A 17,803-nucleotide genomic window follows, 5' to 3' on the forward strand; every position below is an offset into this window, starting at 1 on the left:
ATTAGGTTTTAAATTATTTTGGTCTGACAAAAACTTCGTTTTCTTCCTTCGAAAGCTGACGAAAATTACAGGCCAGTTAGCTGATGGTGAGTGGTTGCCTCAAGGACATTAGCCATGCTAAGGACATCGTCTAGTAGCTGTCTGACCATAAATGCCAAAATGTGCTCTAAGAAGTTGGCAATAAAATGGAAAAAAGAGAAACAAATCTACACGTGCTTGAAGGTATTTTTAGATTTTTTTTATACGAAGATGGGGGGACGTGTTGAGTCACATTTAGATCTTGGAAGCAATAATTCTTTGTTCACCGTACAAACACATTTAGATTCTACATGATGATTTTCGGAATGTACAAAAACGAGTTATTTTACACGTAAAACTACGAATGATTTAATTCTTTATTTTTCTATTGTTTGGATGGGTGGACGAGCTCACGGCCCACCTGTTCTTAAGTGGACAACCTTGAGACATAAATTCTAGGGTCTCACTTTTAACAGTATAATGGCTGTCCCGGCCTTCAAACTGAAACGCATTAAACGGCAAAAAATAGGCGGGGTGGTAGTACCTACCCGTGGGGACTCACAAGAGGTCCTACCACCAGTAATTATGCAATTTATAATTTTGCCGGTTTGATTTTTATTACACGACTAGTGACCCGCCCTCGCTTCGCTTCGGAAACATTAAAACCCACATGAAACCAAAAAAATAAAATAAAGAAAAAATTTAAAAAAGTAGCCTATGTTCATCAGGGACAATGTCGGCTTCTAATGGAAAAAGAATTTTTCAAATCGGTCCAGTAGTTTCGGAGCCTATTCGAAACAAACAAACAAACAAATCTTTCCTCTTTATAATATTAGTATAGATGTTATTCCTTCACCGTGGAAGTCAATCGAGATTTGTTAAGTACGTATTTCATTAGAAAAATTGGTACCCGCCTGCGGGATTCGAACATCGATGCATCGCTACATACGAATGCACCGGACGTCTTACCTTTTAGGCCACGACGACTTCAATGCAAATTCAAATTCAAAACAATTTTTATACAACAGTTCTTCAAATCGTTAAAAATGACATTCAGTTACATACAAATAAACAGCGATGGATTTACGCCAAGGCCAGTGAGTTTCGAGTCTAGGGCGGCGATGTTTACAAAATGCCAAAACTTCAGACGAAAAAACAATTAAAGACATGGGTCTCCTTTGAAAATGGGTTCAGATTAATTTTCATAAATTAATTTATAAAGTTATTTTAAATTTAAAATATAATAATATTGGATCGAAATTAATAAAATTTATTCTAACATTAACGCGATAAACAGTAACAGTAATAGGCAATTTGGGGAGTGCTCTGAGGAATTGTTTGAGATGATTCCACTATCTCGTTTTTACTATCGCACCGTCCGCCACCGGAGTAGAGTTCATCCATACTACCTGGAGCCACTGCGTTCATCCACAGTGCGTTTCCAGAGACCATTTTTGCCATTTACCATCCAGTTTTAGAATGAGCTCCCTTCTACTTTGTTCTCCGAGCGCTATGACTTGTTCTTCTTCAAACTAGGCTTGTGGAGAGTACTCATCGGTAGATAGCGGCTTGGCTCTGCCCCTGTCATTGCTGTAGTCCATGGGCGACGGTAACCATTCACCATCAGGTGGGCCGATGCTCGTCTGCCTACAAGGGCAATAAAAAAAAGGCAAAGCCATAAGGGCAAACAAACATAAATACCAAGCTTAAAAGCGTGTTAATAAACGTAAGCATATGATGAGCTGACATAGCGATGAAGTCTTACATTTGCAAACTGCTTCCAGAATGTACAGGAAACGAGCGGTAATATAATTTCAGTGACATTTTCATGTGTCTCTGTTTATTGTAACGGAATTACGCGTAACGATTATATAAATAACAACACTGATGTTTCTCTCTGTTCATTTCGATGAATACATTATCTTAATGCTTAGACGGGTCAACTGATTCACTGTGCATCTGGTCTTACTCGTAAGGTAGCCCATCACTATGTCAATGCAACCACCGACTTGCGACAACTAGTTCTATTTTTTAGCCGTACCTAACAGCCAGGGAGGAGTGGCGATTGCTCTTATTGCCCTTGTAGGCAGACGAGCGTACGGCCCACCTGAGGGTGAGTGGTTACCGTCGCCCATGGACTTCAGCAATGAAGAGAGGGGCAGAGCCAAGCCGCTGCCTACCGCTTAATACACTCCACAAGCCTCGTTTGAAGAAGGAAATGTGGCTCGCTCGTGAGGCGAATAACATCGGCCCACAGCAATTATACTAAATGACGACTACGACCGCTCTGACAAGAGTGATACGATAAAGGAGTAACAACCAGTAGCCTCGATGGGCTGTACTGGCTTCATGTTCACGGATGGGCGAGCTCAGCTCAGCTTCTAGCAAGAGCAGTGTTTCTTTAACCTGAACGGAATCTCGACCCACCGAGAAAATCCCACGTGAACCTCAATAGGTTGTGTCTGGGCTACACGAGACCTAAGTCTTAATTATATTCGTGGAAAACTGGTTTTTGTTCGCAACCTTTTTATTAAATTCAGTGCAGAATGGTATTTCTGCATCCGTATTCAATGCAGACAATTCTTGACAATATATTCGAGAGCTCTCCTTGAAAGTATTCAATGGTTCAATGATTAATAAGAGATTTATAGACCAGAGATTCTCAAACTATTTACGAAAAGAGACCCCTTTTCCAAAATGATCCCTTATATGACCCTTATACCTCGATAGCCAAATTATCTTTTGGTATCCTATTTCCTACCTATTCCTTGTTTTTTAACATTGATAACAAACATAAGTGGTCGGTTTCGTCCCCTTTCGGAATCCCTATTATAGACAATCCAGAATCCACTCCAAACTACTTATACATATACGTTACACACTCCCATACGAAATAACAAATCTTTTATTTATTTATTGCGTAGACGGGCGAACACTTTCGCGGTCATCTGCTTATGGTTATCAGAATCTATAGACATTAATCACGTCGCGATCGACCTTGAGCCGTGGGATTTAAGTTATAATCGAACTAAAAATGACATTGGCAGTAGTGGGCAGAACGGCGGTAGCTACAAGATATTATGGTTAGTAATCATGGTGAAATTTATTATCGGGGCCTCTTGATTATCGATCTTCGACAGTCCCAGAAAAATATCTTAATTCTTACTGGTGATAGGACCTCTTGTGAGTCCGCGCGGGTAGGTACCACCACCCTGCCTATTTCTGCCGTGAAGCAGTAATGCGTTTCGGCTTGAAGGGTGGGGCAGCCGTTGTAACTATACTTGAGACCTTAGAACTTATATCTCAAGGCGGATGGCGTATTTACGTTGTAGATGTCTATGGGCTCCAGTAACCACTTAACACCAGGTGGGCTGCGAGCTCGTCCACCCATCTAAGCAATAAAAAATATATATCCACCTGTAATTACGTTACTAGCGAAATTAAATTTAGAAATGAATTTGAATTAAATGAAGTTGAAATGTCTACGTCATTGTGTGATTCATTTATAGTTTAATTACGTTTTGAGTCACTTGAGAGAATGACACAAGCTTTATTATAGCGATCCGTGAAATAACAAATCATTGTGACGGTTATTTAAAAAGTGGGGTTTTGAGTTACTTTTTATATATATATGAAACTCCGAACGAGGAAAACTACGACAATTATTCAAAAAGTCGAAAAACAAATTGTAACTGTGGCGATTCCGACATCTACGGACCTTCCACCCACTGAGTTTCTCGGCGGATCTTCTCAGTGGGTCGCGATTCTGAGCCGGTTTTAGATTCAGGGAAGCACTGCTCTTGCTAGGGCCAGTGTTAGCAAACTCTCTCAGGTTGAGCCCTCACCTACTGGTTCGTGCACTGCTGGAATAACCCTTTAGGCTCCCGATTAGGAAGAATAGGAAAAATACGGTCACGACACACAAACCCTGTGCGCCTCCTAGGGGTGGAAATCTTATGTACGATGTTTGTCCCCACGCTCGGAAGTAGTAATTTTTATACCATCAGTTACCATCTGTCAGAATGATATGCGATCTTATGTTAACGCCAATGGGCGGGAGAAAAATGAGTTTCTTTTCTTTTTGCTTACACTGGTAGACGAGTTCACAGTCGACCTGTGTGCTTAGTGCGAGTGTTTTAACGTTCTCGATAGCGTAAAAGTTAACTCAAATTTGTATGCAGTTGGAACGTTTTCCCACGTTTGCCGCTAGGGGCGCTGTTACCAGTAATTACGCAAATTATAATTTTGCGGGCTTGATTTTTATTACACGATATTATTCCTTCACCGTGGAAGTCAATCGAGAACATTTGTAAAGTACGTATTTCATTAAAAAAATTCGTACCCGCCTGCGGGATTCGAACACCGGTGCATCGCTAGATACGAATGCACCGGACGTCTTATCTTTTAGGCCACGACGACTTCAACAACAGTCTGATTTTAGCGGAACTGTCAAACAACCGAGTGTTATTTACGGCTTTAAATTTCAACACAGATAAAGAGCACATTTTTTTTCATTGCCTAAATGGGTGGACGAGCTCACAGCCCACGTAATACTAAGTGGTTACTGGAGCCCATAGACATCTACAACGTAAATGCGATACCCACCTTGAGATATAAGTTCTAAGTTCTACAGTATAGTTACAACGACTACCCCACCCTTCAAGCCGAAACGCATTACTGCTCCACGGCAGAAATAGGTAGGGCGGCGGTACCTACCCGCACAGACTCACAAGAGGTCCTACCACCGGTATCAAATTAAAGACTCGCAACTGTTTATTAAGTTTATTAACAAAAAAAAACTCACCATAGCATGGACGTTCACTGCGGCACAAGCCTCTTCCACCACCTCCTCAACAGCCCCGCTCTCATATTCCTCAGCCGGCAGAGCGGGATACAACTTGACACCACTAAACGAAGCATCATCTTCGCTTGGCAGTTTGGGATACAAGCTCCCGTTGCCTATCAGCGGCTCGGAGCTCCCTTCGCCGCGTTCCTTATTCAAAAACCCTTTGACAGCCGCGGCCGCGTTCGCGGTTCTGTGCCAACCCCAGCCGTTGGCCTTGAAATTTTTCGGATAATAATTAAACATTTCGTCAGAGCACTTTCACAAAACTATTTCTCGCTGTAGCACGTCCGCACTTAAACGCGTTTGAGCGTCGAATGCTGAATTATCTGTAACGGAGATTTCGTAAATCAGATGTTTTGATTTTTACAAGTTTAGGTAGGTCAGCGACCGGTGTATTGCGAGAACGTTATTTTTCAACGTTGCGTTGTCATCTGAGCAGGGCATAAGAAAGTATTATAATAAAGTTAATTATTAAAATGATAATATATATTATACATTTTCGGTAGGCAGCGGCTTGGCTATGCCCCTGGCATTGGTGAAGTCCATGGGCGACGGTAACCACTCGCCATCAGGTGGGCCGTATGCTCGTCTGACTACAAGGGCAATAAAAAAAAAAACATATCGTCTTTTCGCATTAAAAGTTTACAATTTCCAAAAATATTCGAAATTGAGTTAATATGCGGGAATCATTTGGTATCACCAGTATTTTTCTCGTAAATACTGTCAAAAGAGCGTAGTTTAGTTTTTTTTTTTTTTTTAGTTTTCCTATTTTACGACTACTATTAACAAAATTAAGACGGAATTTTTCTCTTACTTGAAAAAACAGATAATGTAATTGGTAAAAAATAAAAAATAAATGTTGCAAATATGATTAATATTAAAAATATCACACGTCAAACCTTTAAAACACTCATCTGTAAAATTAGTAAGTTTTGAGATTATACAGTTTTAATGCGAGAAGACGATATATACAAGAAAAAATAAAAAAAAATACTGGTGCAGCAAAAGACGTCAGACAAAAATAACAGACTATACGCAATAGCGTTCAAATGAGTTTTTTTTTAATGTACATAACTAATACTAGTCTGAAATAAACTTATTCTTTTTATAATTCAAATTTTTCTTATCTTCATTAGCAACAACTCTCTATAACGCCGTAAAATGAGCTTACACTGTATACATGTATATACTCCTATATATTACACTAAACAAACGATCTGTGTGCTTAGAGCGAGTTTTTTAACGTTCTCGATAGCGTAAAAGTTAACTCATGTATGCAGTTGGAACAGCGCCCCTAGCGGCAAACGTAGGGAAGTTGCTCCATACAAATTTGAGTTTACTTTTATGTGATCGAGAAGTTAAAAAACTTATACTAAGCATACTTTACAATTTTGATTGCGTTACTAATATCCAAGACCTATTTATTACATACTATTTATTATGATATACATAGTAAAATTAATGAATATAATAAAAACAGTGCGGTAAAGGGTTACGTCTGTACTCTTTATTTCCTACCTAGCTGAGAGTCTTTAGAGGCTATTTCAGCGTAACCTTAACTGGTAGGTGAGCTCACGGTGCTCAAACCGATGTTGCTAACACTGACCCTAGCAAGAGCCGTGCTTCGCAGAATCTATCACCGGATCGGAAACGCGACCCACTGAAAAGATCCGGTGAGAAACTCAGTGGGCTGTGTCTGAGAGTTGATTCGTCTGTACTTAATCTCATTAACAACAACCGATCGTAATATAATTATTAATGATGTGTCGAAATAATTTTGGAACATAATTGACAAAAAAAATTACGTGATTACGTTAATTCTGAAGCGCTTGTGAAAACGCGGATTGGTTTTGAATGGTGGATAAGTTTTTTTTTTTTTATTAATGTATAGGATCACACTAGCACACAGCCTGTTGTGTTGGTATAAACCGCCTAAATCAAAGTGACAGTGCGAAACAATATGAAGCTTTCTAACAAGAAATAAACAAAATTTAGACGTTTTGCGTTCATACGATACGGGGCGTACAAAAACAATTTACGTCAAAAAATCATGATAAATCAACAATTATTTACTGTATGCAATATCATCACGCTATAACAAAAAATAAATTAAGTCAAACAGAAAACATACAAAAATCCGGAAACGTTGAAATACGAGGTAGGTATGAATGACGTCAGGAGCATCGTACTCTGAGTAAAGGCAAATGACCTTGCCAGTTTATCATTCGATCGTGCATCATCAGATTGCGATTTACGTGTTAAGCAAAGCAACCGTACTTACATATACAATGATTCTGAGTCAAGTTCAGAGAGTTCAGAATCAAGTGATTCAGAGGTTATGTCAGAGTAATTTCATATCCGAACAAAAACAGTTTCACTGTAAAAAATTGCGCCAAGTCCACGTTTATAAAACTCATCTCAATAACATTTGCACTTTACAAAAAAAAGAAGACTTCAATAGCTTTCATTCTCTACAAAAATATGTGAAATACAAAAAAATACCAAGAAACCGTCATAAAGATAAAAAAAAAAAAATGTTGAAAATTTAAAAATAAAAAAATTATAATTTTATCGTACTTGGCGCGCGTCATTGAGTACCCCAAAATTTTCAGGATAAATGAACATCCTTTCAATGTTTAGAAATTTATAAGTAGGTCAACCTATGAAATGCATAAATGTAATTAATGAATTATTATTTCATAATAAGTTTTACAAAAGATAAGTAAAATCGACATCTCATACGTATGTTATTTGAATTTTTTTCATTTCCCACTCATCTTTTATGATTTGAACTAAACACCCTCTCGTGTTCGCTTATACAAATACAAACTACTTACGAGTCGATACGTATGTATACGTTGGCTTCAAAACATTTGAAAAAATTCTCAAAGATGTTTTTCAAAGGGTAGAAAAGAATAATAAAGTTTCAGCTGAATCTAAAGGGGTCGAACGCAAAAGTGGTCGATTTGGCATATAATAGCCCATAGGTATATAGTGAGAGCTGTTGAAAATTACCGTAGTTCTGTCTCAATTTCTCATAAAACGCTAACAAGAGCGAAAAAGACAACCTGGGTAACTTTTTCAGCTTTCACTGTATATTAAAGCAAAATGGTTTTTTTTCGGGTTGAAATTCTTCCGAAAAATTTTGGGGTACTCAATGACGCGCGCCAAGTACGATAAAATTTTTATTTTTAAATTTTCAACAATTTTTTTTTTTTTTTCATCTTTATGACGGTTTCTTGGTATTTTTTTGTATTTCACATATTTTTGTAGAGAATGAAAGCTATTGAAGTCTTCTTTTTTTTGTAAAGTGCAAATGTTATTGAGATGAGTTTTATAAACGTGGACTTGGCGCAATTTTTTACAGTGAAACTGTTTTTGTTCGGATTTCATATCTTTTTGTTAAGTATTATTTTTTGCTCATTTATTACTTAATAAAAATAAATTATAAATAGTCACTCAGCTTAAAAGCTAATGAAACGCTCAATTAATTAGTGTTTTAATGTTAGGTGCCCGACTGGCATGAGACTCTCGGGTTGTCAGTTCCGGTATCGACCGGGGACGCGTGTATTCCGCTTCAAAGTCTGGCGCGCACTAATTGGGGGTGCGAATGATGCAACAGATGCGCGGGGGGGGTCGTCGCGGCACGGACCTGAGTCACATTCTCTTTGGCTGCTGTTGCCCCGCGAAACGGAACGTTGCGTTACATACTCCCCCTCCAAGTTGGGAACGCGTCCCGAGTCCAACTTGGGACTGTTAGTCTGAAGACGCGGCCTTCCTCTCTGCCTCTTTGGCATAATTGGATCCGTACTTGAATTTGACGGAGAGTGGGTTAAATCCGCGGTGTGATACTTGCCGATGACATTGTTTGACAAGTCTGCTATTAAGTACGTTGTAGGACTAACTATTTTTACTACGCGATACGGGCCATCCCTTCGTGGCATGAACTTACGTGTTACACCCCTAGACGCATAAGCAAGCCATAACGAAGGAAATACTCTTCCAGTAGGACTCGGGAGCAAGCCACGGCGGTGGCATCAACAAGTGCGTAGAGTTCTACCCATCTTGTAGCTACATCCTCTACCAGGAGTACCCATCGCTCCCCCTGCTCTCCTTCTGGCAGTGGCCCGAACAAATCGATTGCGAGAACCTCTCCTCGCTGTTGAAGCACAGGAGTGAGCCTATACGGCGGTACCGATATAGGCGGATGATCACCGGTATCAATGTGGTGCTCGGCGTAAAGGGTTGGGGCTCCCCCCACCCTAAAGATGTCTCCATTCTGCTGCAATAAATGTGATAGCTGCTGCCGTTCATCGGAGCCAAGCATAGAACTCTTATCATCACGCAGGAAGTCAGCAGTAGAAGCAAACATGCATGGCTTAGGGCACTCATATTCAATTGGATAGGTAACCCGTTTTCCCGAAAAATGCCAAGTGGATGAAGCAAAGTCAAGCACAATACCTGCCGCCACCAAAAAATCCATGCCAAGCAAAGTTTCATTATTTTGAGCATCTGGAAAAACAGTAAATTCAAGGGTTACTGACCTTTCGGGACTTATCCTTACTTCTAGAGTAGTGAGCAAAACTCGGCGGGTGCGCGCGGAACCGTCTGCAAGCCTCACCCGACGCCTGGTTTCCTCACACGGATGGTTATGCTTTAACAGCAATTCATAAAGCAACGCACCGGCAACGCTACTCTTAGCTCCCGTATTCAACAAAGCATTACCTCGTATACCTAAAATTTGAACACTTAAAATTGGTCTTAACCTAACCTGGTGCTCAGTAGTTACTCTGGGCAACACTTTTCACATTAGAATTAATCGTCGAAAAATGTCCGACGTTTTCCATGGTCACCCTATTTTCGTTCATCATGGTCACCCCCCTATCGCGGCCACTTGGTACCTCGGAATAACTATGTTTTGGTTCGGTACCACTCGAGTAACGCATCAGGGGCCTATTCCTAGAACTAATATTATTGTTTATATTATGATTAAGTCTAGAATAATTTTGAAGTCTAACCTTGTTATCAGTACCGAAAAAGCGCGGAGGAAGAATCGCCTTAAAATCGGTAGGATAATAATTATTTTCATTATCAACAAAACATTGTTTACGATTATTAATATAAATGGACGACTTTACGGTGTTTGAAGTGCAAGCTGTATGCAACGAGCTGTCGCGATGAATAGAGTTCACTGAACTTGACAGCTGTGTATTTACTTTATAATAATAATAATAATAAAAGCCTTTATTCAGACGCAAAGGATATTTACAAATAATAAACTTAAATTAACGACTCTGCCGAGTCGGTGACATCGACAACTTCGTCTGTTTGCCCAACTTTGGCAAAGGCCTCCTCCATTTCTTTCCACTCTACTCGGCTTAGAGCTTTCCTTGTCCATAGTTTTCCTGCTACCGTCTTTATCTCGTCTTCCCACCTCCGAATCTGTCTGCCTCGTTTCCTTTTTCTATCTCTAGGGTACCAAAACACTATGCTTTTGTTCCATTTTTCGATGCCTCTTATTGTATGTCCTGTCCATTGCCATTTTAGTTTCCGAACTCTAGTTGAAACATTTTGTATCTTAGTGCGACCTCTAATGACTTTGTTTCGTACTCTGTCTGATTTTCTTAAATTCAGCATGCTTCTCTCCATAGCTGTCTGGCATGATTCTAATTTTTTGCTTTGCGCTTTGGTGAGAGCCCAGGTTTGGCAACCATAGGTTAGAACTGGTAGTACGCAGGTGTTGTACAGTTTTGATTTGACATGCGTCTTGATTTCTTTATTCTTCATAATTTCTTTTAGCCGCCAGTAGCACTTCCATGCATTCCCAATTCTAGTGTCTATTTCTTTTGACATTATATCATTCACTGAAATTTGTTGGCCTAAGTAAGTGTACTCTTTGACATACTCAATTGGTTCGCCGTTTATGATGATAGGGTCTTCGGATGCATTTGTTAGTGCTTTGGTTTTGGAGGCGTTCATCGTTAGGCCAACCTTGCGGCTTTCTCTTTCCAAATCTATGAGCATGACTTGTAGGTGTTCCTTTGTTTCAGCGAATAAAAAAATGTCGTCAGCGAATCGTAAGTGGGATAGTCTTTCTCCGTTTATGTTTAGCCCGTGGTGGTCCCAATTTAATTTCCGAAAGATTTCCTCTAAGACAGCTGTGAATAATTTAGGCGATAGCGGGTCCCCTTGTCTTACACCTCTGTTTATTTTTATTTCCTTCCCTTCTTTTTCTAACTTAATTTTAGCTGTACTTTTAGCATAGATATTTTTTATTATTCTGATGTATTTTTGTTCGACTCCTTGGTTCTTTAAACAGGACCAGATATTTTCGTGCTCAATTGAGTCAAATGCCTTGTTGTAGTCAATAAAACAACAATAGAATAATACATTAAACTCTTTGTTCTTCTCCATAACTTGTCTCACAGTATGTATATGGTCTAATGTCGAATAGCCTGCCCTAAATCCAGCCTGTTCCCTGGGTTGGTTTTCATCTAGGGTTCTTGTTATTCGGGCTAAAATTATTTTGGCAAAATTTTTATAAATATTGGACATTAGACTGATGGGTCTATAATTATTTATATTGGTCTTGTCCCCCTTTTTGTGGAGCAGGACGATGGTTGATGCAGTCCACTGTGACGGGATAATTTCGGTATTCAATATATCATTGAAAATACATGTAAGTAGTGGTGCAATGTAGGTTCTGCAGCTTAGAAGCAATTCGTTGCTGATCTCGTCGGGACCAGGGGCTTTATCATACTTCTGTGTTTTAATTGCCTTTTGTACTTCATCTTCTAGTATGGGTGGCACATTATCGTCGTTACTTAGTTCTGTGATTTCAAGTTGGCTCTTGCTGGAGTACAGCTTTCTGTAGAAATTCGTAGCTGTTGATAGAATATCTAATCTTTTGGTAGTTGTCATGCAATGTTGGTCTTTCATACTAGCTATCCAGTTGGTTTTGTTGGATAAAACTTTAAGGGCCTTTTTTATACCACCGGTTTTGTTGATGAATTTTTCAAAGGTGTTGCGTCTGAGGTGTTCTCTATCTCTTCTTATTTGTAATTTTATTTCTTTGCTCAATTTCCCTATTTCATCCCTGATAGTTTTTGTTTTGTTGGTTATACTGATGAGTTTTGATCTTTTTTCTAGGAGTTCGGTGGATTTTCCTGATATGTTTCTTTTATTGTTTGATTTGCCTTCAATGTCAGTTGTAGGTCTTGCTGTAAGTAATTCGTGTATAATGTTATATTTTTGTTGTGTGCTTAAATTCTCTAGAGTTTCTGCCACAGAGTTGATGTTCTGTTTAATAGTGGCTATTCTTGCGTTGTTTAGTGGTATTGTTGTTTTTGCTTTGAAATGCCGGCTTCGTTTTAGAGCAGATATGTTTAGACATGTTCTAAGCATTCTATGGTTGCTATTAAAATTAAGATTTGCAATGGTGCCGCAGTCATCAAATAGTTTGGGTTTGTTTGTTAAGATGTAGTCAATCTCATTTCTGTACCGACCGTCTGGCGATATCCATGTCCATCTATTGGAAGCTCTCTTCTTGAACTGACTATTTAGTATCTTCATATTGTTTTCAAATGCCATTTCTATTAGTTTTTGGCCGTTTCTTGTTCTTTTTCCACTACTGTATGGACCTAGAACAATGTCTTCTCCATTTCTTGCCGCTCCGACTTTTCCATTGAAATCACCCATAACAATGTAGTTTTTGTGTACGTGTTCTTTTATGGTAGTTTTAAGGGATGAATAGAATGACTCGATTTCCAATATTGAAGATTGTTCGGTTGGCGAGTAAATTTGCACTATAGACCATAATTCTTTCTTTGGCGGTATCTGTATGTTTAATACTGCAATCCTTTCTGATATGCCTATTATTTCTGTTATGTACGTCTTGAGTGTTTTCCTTATTAGGAATCCTACGCCATGTCTTCCTGGTGTTTCACCTTTGTAGTACATTATGAATTGGTCGTGCTCTTCAATAGCTTCGCCGTGTCTTCTTACTTCGCTCAAGCCGATAATATCCCACTTGGTGTCCCGAATAGAGTATAGAAGTTCTTGTAAGCTTTCTTCAGTCCTTAGAGAGAGTGTATTGTATGTTGCTATATATAGGTGCTCTGTACTTTGCTGTATTTTTGTTGTAGGCGCATTCGTTTGAGACAAGGGCATAGTATTTAGAGGGTAGTGGTCATCTTCCCCCACGGTGACCGACCGTCTTGGGGTGAATGTATTTACTTTACCAATAGGTAAATCGGATGTGACTGATCGGGTCCGTGCAGCATCGACGGCGTAATAACTTGCGTTACACTTTGTACACTGAGACCGAGTAACACCTTTGGTACCACACCCGTAACACGAGGATACAGCTTGCGTATTTTCGTTGTCGAATTTCGTTTTTGACGCTAATTTTAAACACTCATCACGAATATGTCCGTACTTTTTGCAATAAACACAGAACAGTCTTTTAACAATCGACGTAGATGATACATTATCAGTGTTCGTGTAGCGAGGCGCGGGGACTCGAACGGTGCTCGGCGCAGCGCTGTCGTCGCGTGGCGGGCCGCCAGCGGCGCCCGAGTTGAATATTTTCCGCGGCGTCATCCGCGCGTATGTATGCTGCGAAGTCGAAGCACCGGCGGGAACTTCGCCTACGGTACTACCCGATGAACGTGGCGTCGCTCGCTGAGGATGATGAATAAATTCAGGCGGACTGGTCTCGTAGATGGAGTCCTCGATATGGCGCGTTTTCTTTAATAACGTGTCGTATGAAGTTATTTCGTCTCTTCTTAATCTTTTACGAACACGACGGTGTAGAAGGCCGTAAAGCATATCAATTTGAACTTTCTCACTAAGGTCACCAGGTGGGAGTCGAGCTAGTAGGGCTCGTGCTCTGGCAACGAAGATCTCCGTCTTCTCTTTGTCCTTGCGACATTTTGAAGAGCTCTAAGTAGACTCGATGGGGCGGTCTGCAATCACCGAAAGCGCTTCGTAACGATGATAAAGCGTCGTCCCAGGAAGTGATGCTAACTTTAACGCCTTGCCACCACACGGCTGCATTTCCGGTTAGTAACATCGAGAGTCCTCGTAACGCGATGGCGTGTCCTACGTCAGCACAATCTTTGTATGATTCGACCGCGTCAAGGAAACCGTCGAGTGAGTCGCCGGGCGCTCCGCTGAACCGCGCCGTGCATGACGCGAAGTTCCCAGAATGGTGAGCGGGCGTCGAGGAAGGCGGCGATGTCGGCTCCGACGTCGGTGTTGCTGATGATTCGAGTTGAGTTTTATGCTCAAAAACTCGGTCGAGTAGGCGTTCGAATGCTGCCATTTGACTTTCTTGTAATGACGCCATGTTGTTTGCGGTAAATGTTGGCGTCGGTGCCGCGGTTGAACCAATTTCTTCTTCAACGTCTTGAAAATCGGATTGACGCCGTGACTGACGACGAGTACGTGTCGTAATTACGTAGATTCACTCCGACATACTAGTTAAAGGGCCCGCGCTTGGGCTGCCAGTTTAATGTTAGGTGCCCGACTGGCATGAGACTCTCGGGTTGTCAGTTCCGGTATCGACCGGGGACGCGTGTATTCCGCTTCAAAGTCTGGCGCGCACTAATTGGGGGTGCGAATGATGCAACAGATGCGCGGGCGCGGGTAGCGCGGGGTGGGTCGTCGCGGCACGGACCTGAGTCACATTCCCTTTGGCTGCTGTTGCCCCGCGAAACGGAACGCTGCGTTACAGTGTAATAATAATCAACATCAACTTTTACAAATTTAAACCGAATTAAATTTTGTTTCAAATGTGAAGGGTAGATGACGCTGTTCTTAATTATTTCAGAATTTAAAATTAAAATCTGAAAGCCTTGAAACATCAATCCGCATAAATGTAATTTAAAAACTACAGTAAGAGGCTTAAATAAAAAGCTGAACTTAACTCAGCCTTAATTAGAATTTTCTTCGGAATTCAGTAGTAAAGTTCAAGTTATTTTGATGAAATCAAAACCGAAATATTCATAGCATCTTAAACAATCACCTACGAATAAATATTAGTTATTATATTATTTATTATTCGTAGACAATCACAACGGTTTTATAGTTTTGGGAAGGGATTTTTTGTAACGCCATCTCGTAAAGTATTTCGGTATTACATTACAAAACAAAATTGTTTCTCCAACAGTAACAACAGTACTTGCTTCGGCAGTACTTAAACTAAAATACTAACAGTAACAACATTAACGTTATTTATTGTATAAACCGTTCAATAAGAACTGCAAACTATCCCCTTGAAGCTACAGTTTATGTAGGAATAATGACTTTTTGGCGGGAACGCGAGGTGTGAAGTTGTGTGATTTGTTTTAATTTGTCTATTTAGTGTTTCTTCGGGTTTAAATGTGTAATAATAGTGGTTTATTAACTGTTTAATATCTGTGAAAGTGCACAAATGTGGGAAAATGAAACAAAGCCGCTGTACGTAACTTCTCGGTTTCCTCCAAAAAGTCCACTGAGATCTTAGTAAATGACCACCACCATTTTACTGAGATTATATTTCATTCCATATCATCTCATCTCATTTCATTTCATCCCATTTGATTAATGTCTCAAATTAATCATCTTCATTTCATTTCACTCCATAATATCACATTTCATTTCACTCCATAATAATAATATCATTTTTCATAAAAATATGAATATAAATTAAAATAAGACATGACTTAAAGGTCTCAGTTACCAGGTCATAAAATCCATTACAAATAGGAATAATTCCAGCGCACCCTGGCGGCCGTAGATTACCATTCTCGAATATTTATAGTCTGTGGCAAAAGTGACAACTTTTTACATCGAAAAAAGTCAGGATCGAAATTTTTGAGCGAGCCATAGTTTGTGGTGATAAAATTAATAATTTCAAGTAGATTAATTGTTGTAATTGATATAACTAGTTAATATCAGTAAAATAAAGTTTTGAGTGATTGATATAATATACAATTTAGGAACCAGAAGTACCGTAGAATTAAATAAAATTTCGCAACCTCAAAAAACTGTTCTGCTCACAGTAAACACAGTCGGTAGTCTGGCGCTCCGTTTACAACGGGATTTTTGAACGGAACTTGGCGCCAGATTCTACCGAATCTGTGGATAAGTATATATTAATTAAATAATATCATATTATATCTATGCATATAAAAATTAATTGCTGTTCGTTAGTCTCGCTAAAACTAGAGAACGGCTGGACCGATTTGGCTAATTTTCTTGAATTATTTGTAGAAGTCCAGAGAAGGTTTTAAAGGTAGATAAAAATATGAAAATGCTCGGAATTAAATAAAAATAACAATTTTGTTTTTCCTTTGATGTGTCCCCCGTCGGACGGATTCCTTTTGTTTGTCTTAAGTTAATTTTATACAAAAGTTTAGGTCTTTTATTTATCGATTTAGGCACTGCGAAGTCTGCCGGGTCAGCTAGTCATTAAAATATGTCAGAAGGATTTCATATACTTCATTTGTTTATAAGGTAATGAGTAATGAGTAATGAACGTGGTTTCGCGTTTTCGATCCGGTGGTAGATTCTGCGAAGCACTGCTCTTACTAGGGTCAGTGTTAGCATCACTACGGTTTGAGCCCCGTGAGCTCACCTACATGTCAAGGAGAAGCTGAAATAGCCTCTCAAGGCTATCAGCGTAAATAGAAAAATAATAATAACGTGGCTTCAAACGTATCATTCGGCAAAACTCGTTTTTTTGGTATGCCCAAATTTCAAAGACGAAATAAAATGAAGACAGTCTCATTCGAAAATGAGTTGAGATTGACTTTTATAAAAAAATAAAAAATTTGGATCAAACTTAATCAAATTTATTTTAACACTAGCTGACCCGGCAGACTTCGTAGTGCCACAATCGATAAATAAAAGATTTAAACTTTTGTATAAAATGTAAGCATAGCGGAGTTTACTGGTGGTAGGACCTCTTGTGAGTCCGTACGGGTAGGTACCACCCCCCCGCCTATTTCTGCCGTGAAGCAGTAATGCGTTTCGGTTTGAAGGGTGGGGCAGCCGTTGTAACTATACTGAGATCTTAGAACTTATATCTCAATGTGGGTGGCGGATTTACGTTTTATATGTCTCTATGGGTTCCAGTAACCACTCAATATCAGGTGGGCTGTGAGCTCGTCCACCCATCTGAGCAATAAAGTAAAAGAAAAAAAAAGTATTCAGCGGTAGGCAGTGACTTGGCTGCGCTAATGGCAATGAGGATGTCCATAGCCTATCGTCAACAGATTTGTCGAATAAGTCGTCCGCCCACAAAAGCAAAAAAAAAACCAATAAAATTTTAGTCATGGTGCGTCTAATCATTACGTATTTTCGTCAAAAAAATAACAACCGCGTGGTGTGGAGTATATTTTTGGCTCCTCGATTTGCTTGTTTTCTTTAGCCCTTTAACTAAGGCTGACGTCAATGGCCGACACACTAACATTTTTTTATTGCTTAGATGGATGAACTAGCTCACGTCACACTTGGTGTTAAGTGGTTACTGGAGGCAATAGACACCTACGACGTAAATGCCGCTACTTTTGGGGTTACGAGATTTTTTTTCAGTCTATACAGGGCAAATGCTTATATAGACAAAAAAAATACTGGAATTTAGTTTCTTGCCAGGGACAAATGAAAAACAAAATTATATAGTGACATTCTTTATTAATACTAGTACATAGTAAACTACCATTGTCATTTATAGGTACTCTGTGTCCAATGAATTGGCAACAAGTTTTCAAAGCGAAATTGACTCGGATATTAATCAACAATGAACAAAATCGTTCCTAATTACAGTTCAGGGCGTTACCGAGGTCACCCCGGGGTCAGTCAAGTCCACCCTTGAGTAGGCACACCACAATTTGACACGAAAAAGAGATTTTATTGTTAACAAAGGAAAATTTAGACGAGCAATGCCGATCTCTA

General features: G+C 39.6%; 1 protein-coding gene and 1 long non-coding RNA gene across 3 annotated transcripts in view; both read right to left on the reverse strand.

The window, feature by feature from the left end:
• Positions 1 to 17,803, reverse strand: part of CalpA (calpain A) — an 84,505-nt gene that overhangs the window by 59,466 nt on the left and 7,236 nt on the right. For both annotated transcript variants that reach the window (XM_028171818.2, XM_028171814.2), the window contains exon 2: positions 4,823 to 5,190. In XM_028171818.2, the coding sequence (XP_028027619.2) occupies positions 4,823 to 5,107 (285 nt within the window). In that variant the 5' untranslated portion in view covers positions 5,108 to 5,190. The remainder of the gene's footprint in view (positions 1 to 4,822; positions 5,191 to 17,803) is intronic.
• On the reverse strand, positions 8,259 to 10,081 carry LOC149499958 (uncharacterized). The gene is made up of 2 exons (XR_016325315.1): positions 9,409 to 10,081; positions 8,259 to 9,146 (listed from the first exon to the last, which is right to left on the reverse strand). It is a non-coding gene; the product is annotated as an uncharacterized LOC149499958 (long non-coding RNA).

Source organism: Bombyx mandarina, chromosome 24, assembly GCF_030267445.1.
Source record: "Bombyx mandarina strain Sakado chromosome 24, ASM3026744v2".
Lineage (NCBI taxonomy): Eukaryota > Metazoa > Arthropoda > Insecta > Lepidoptera > Bombycidae > Bombyx > Bombyx mandarina.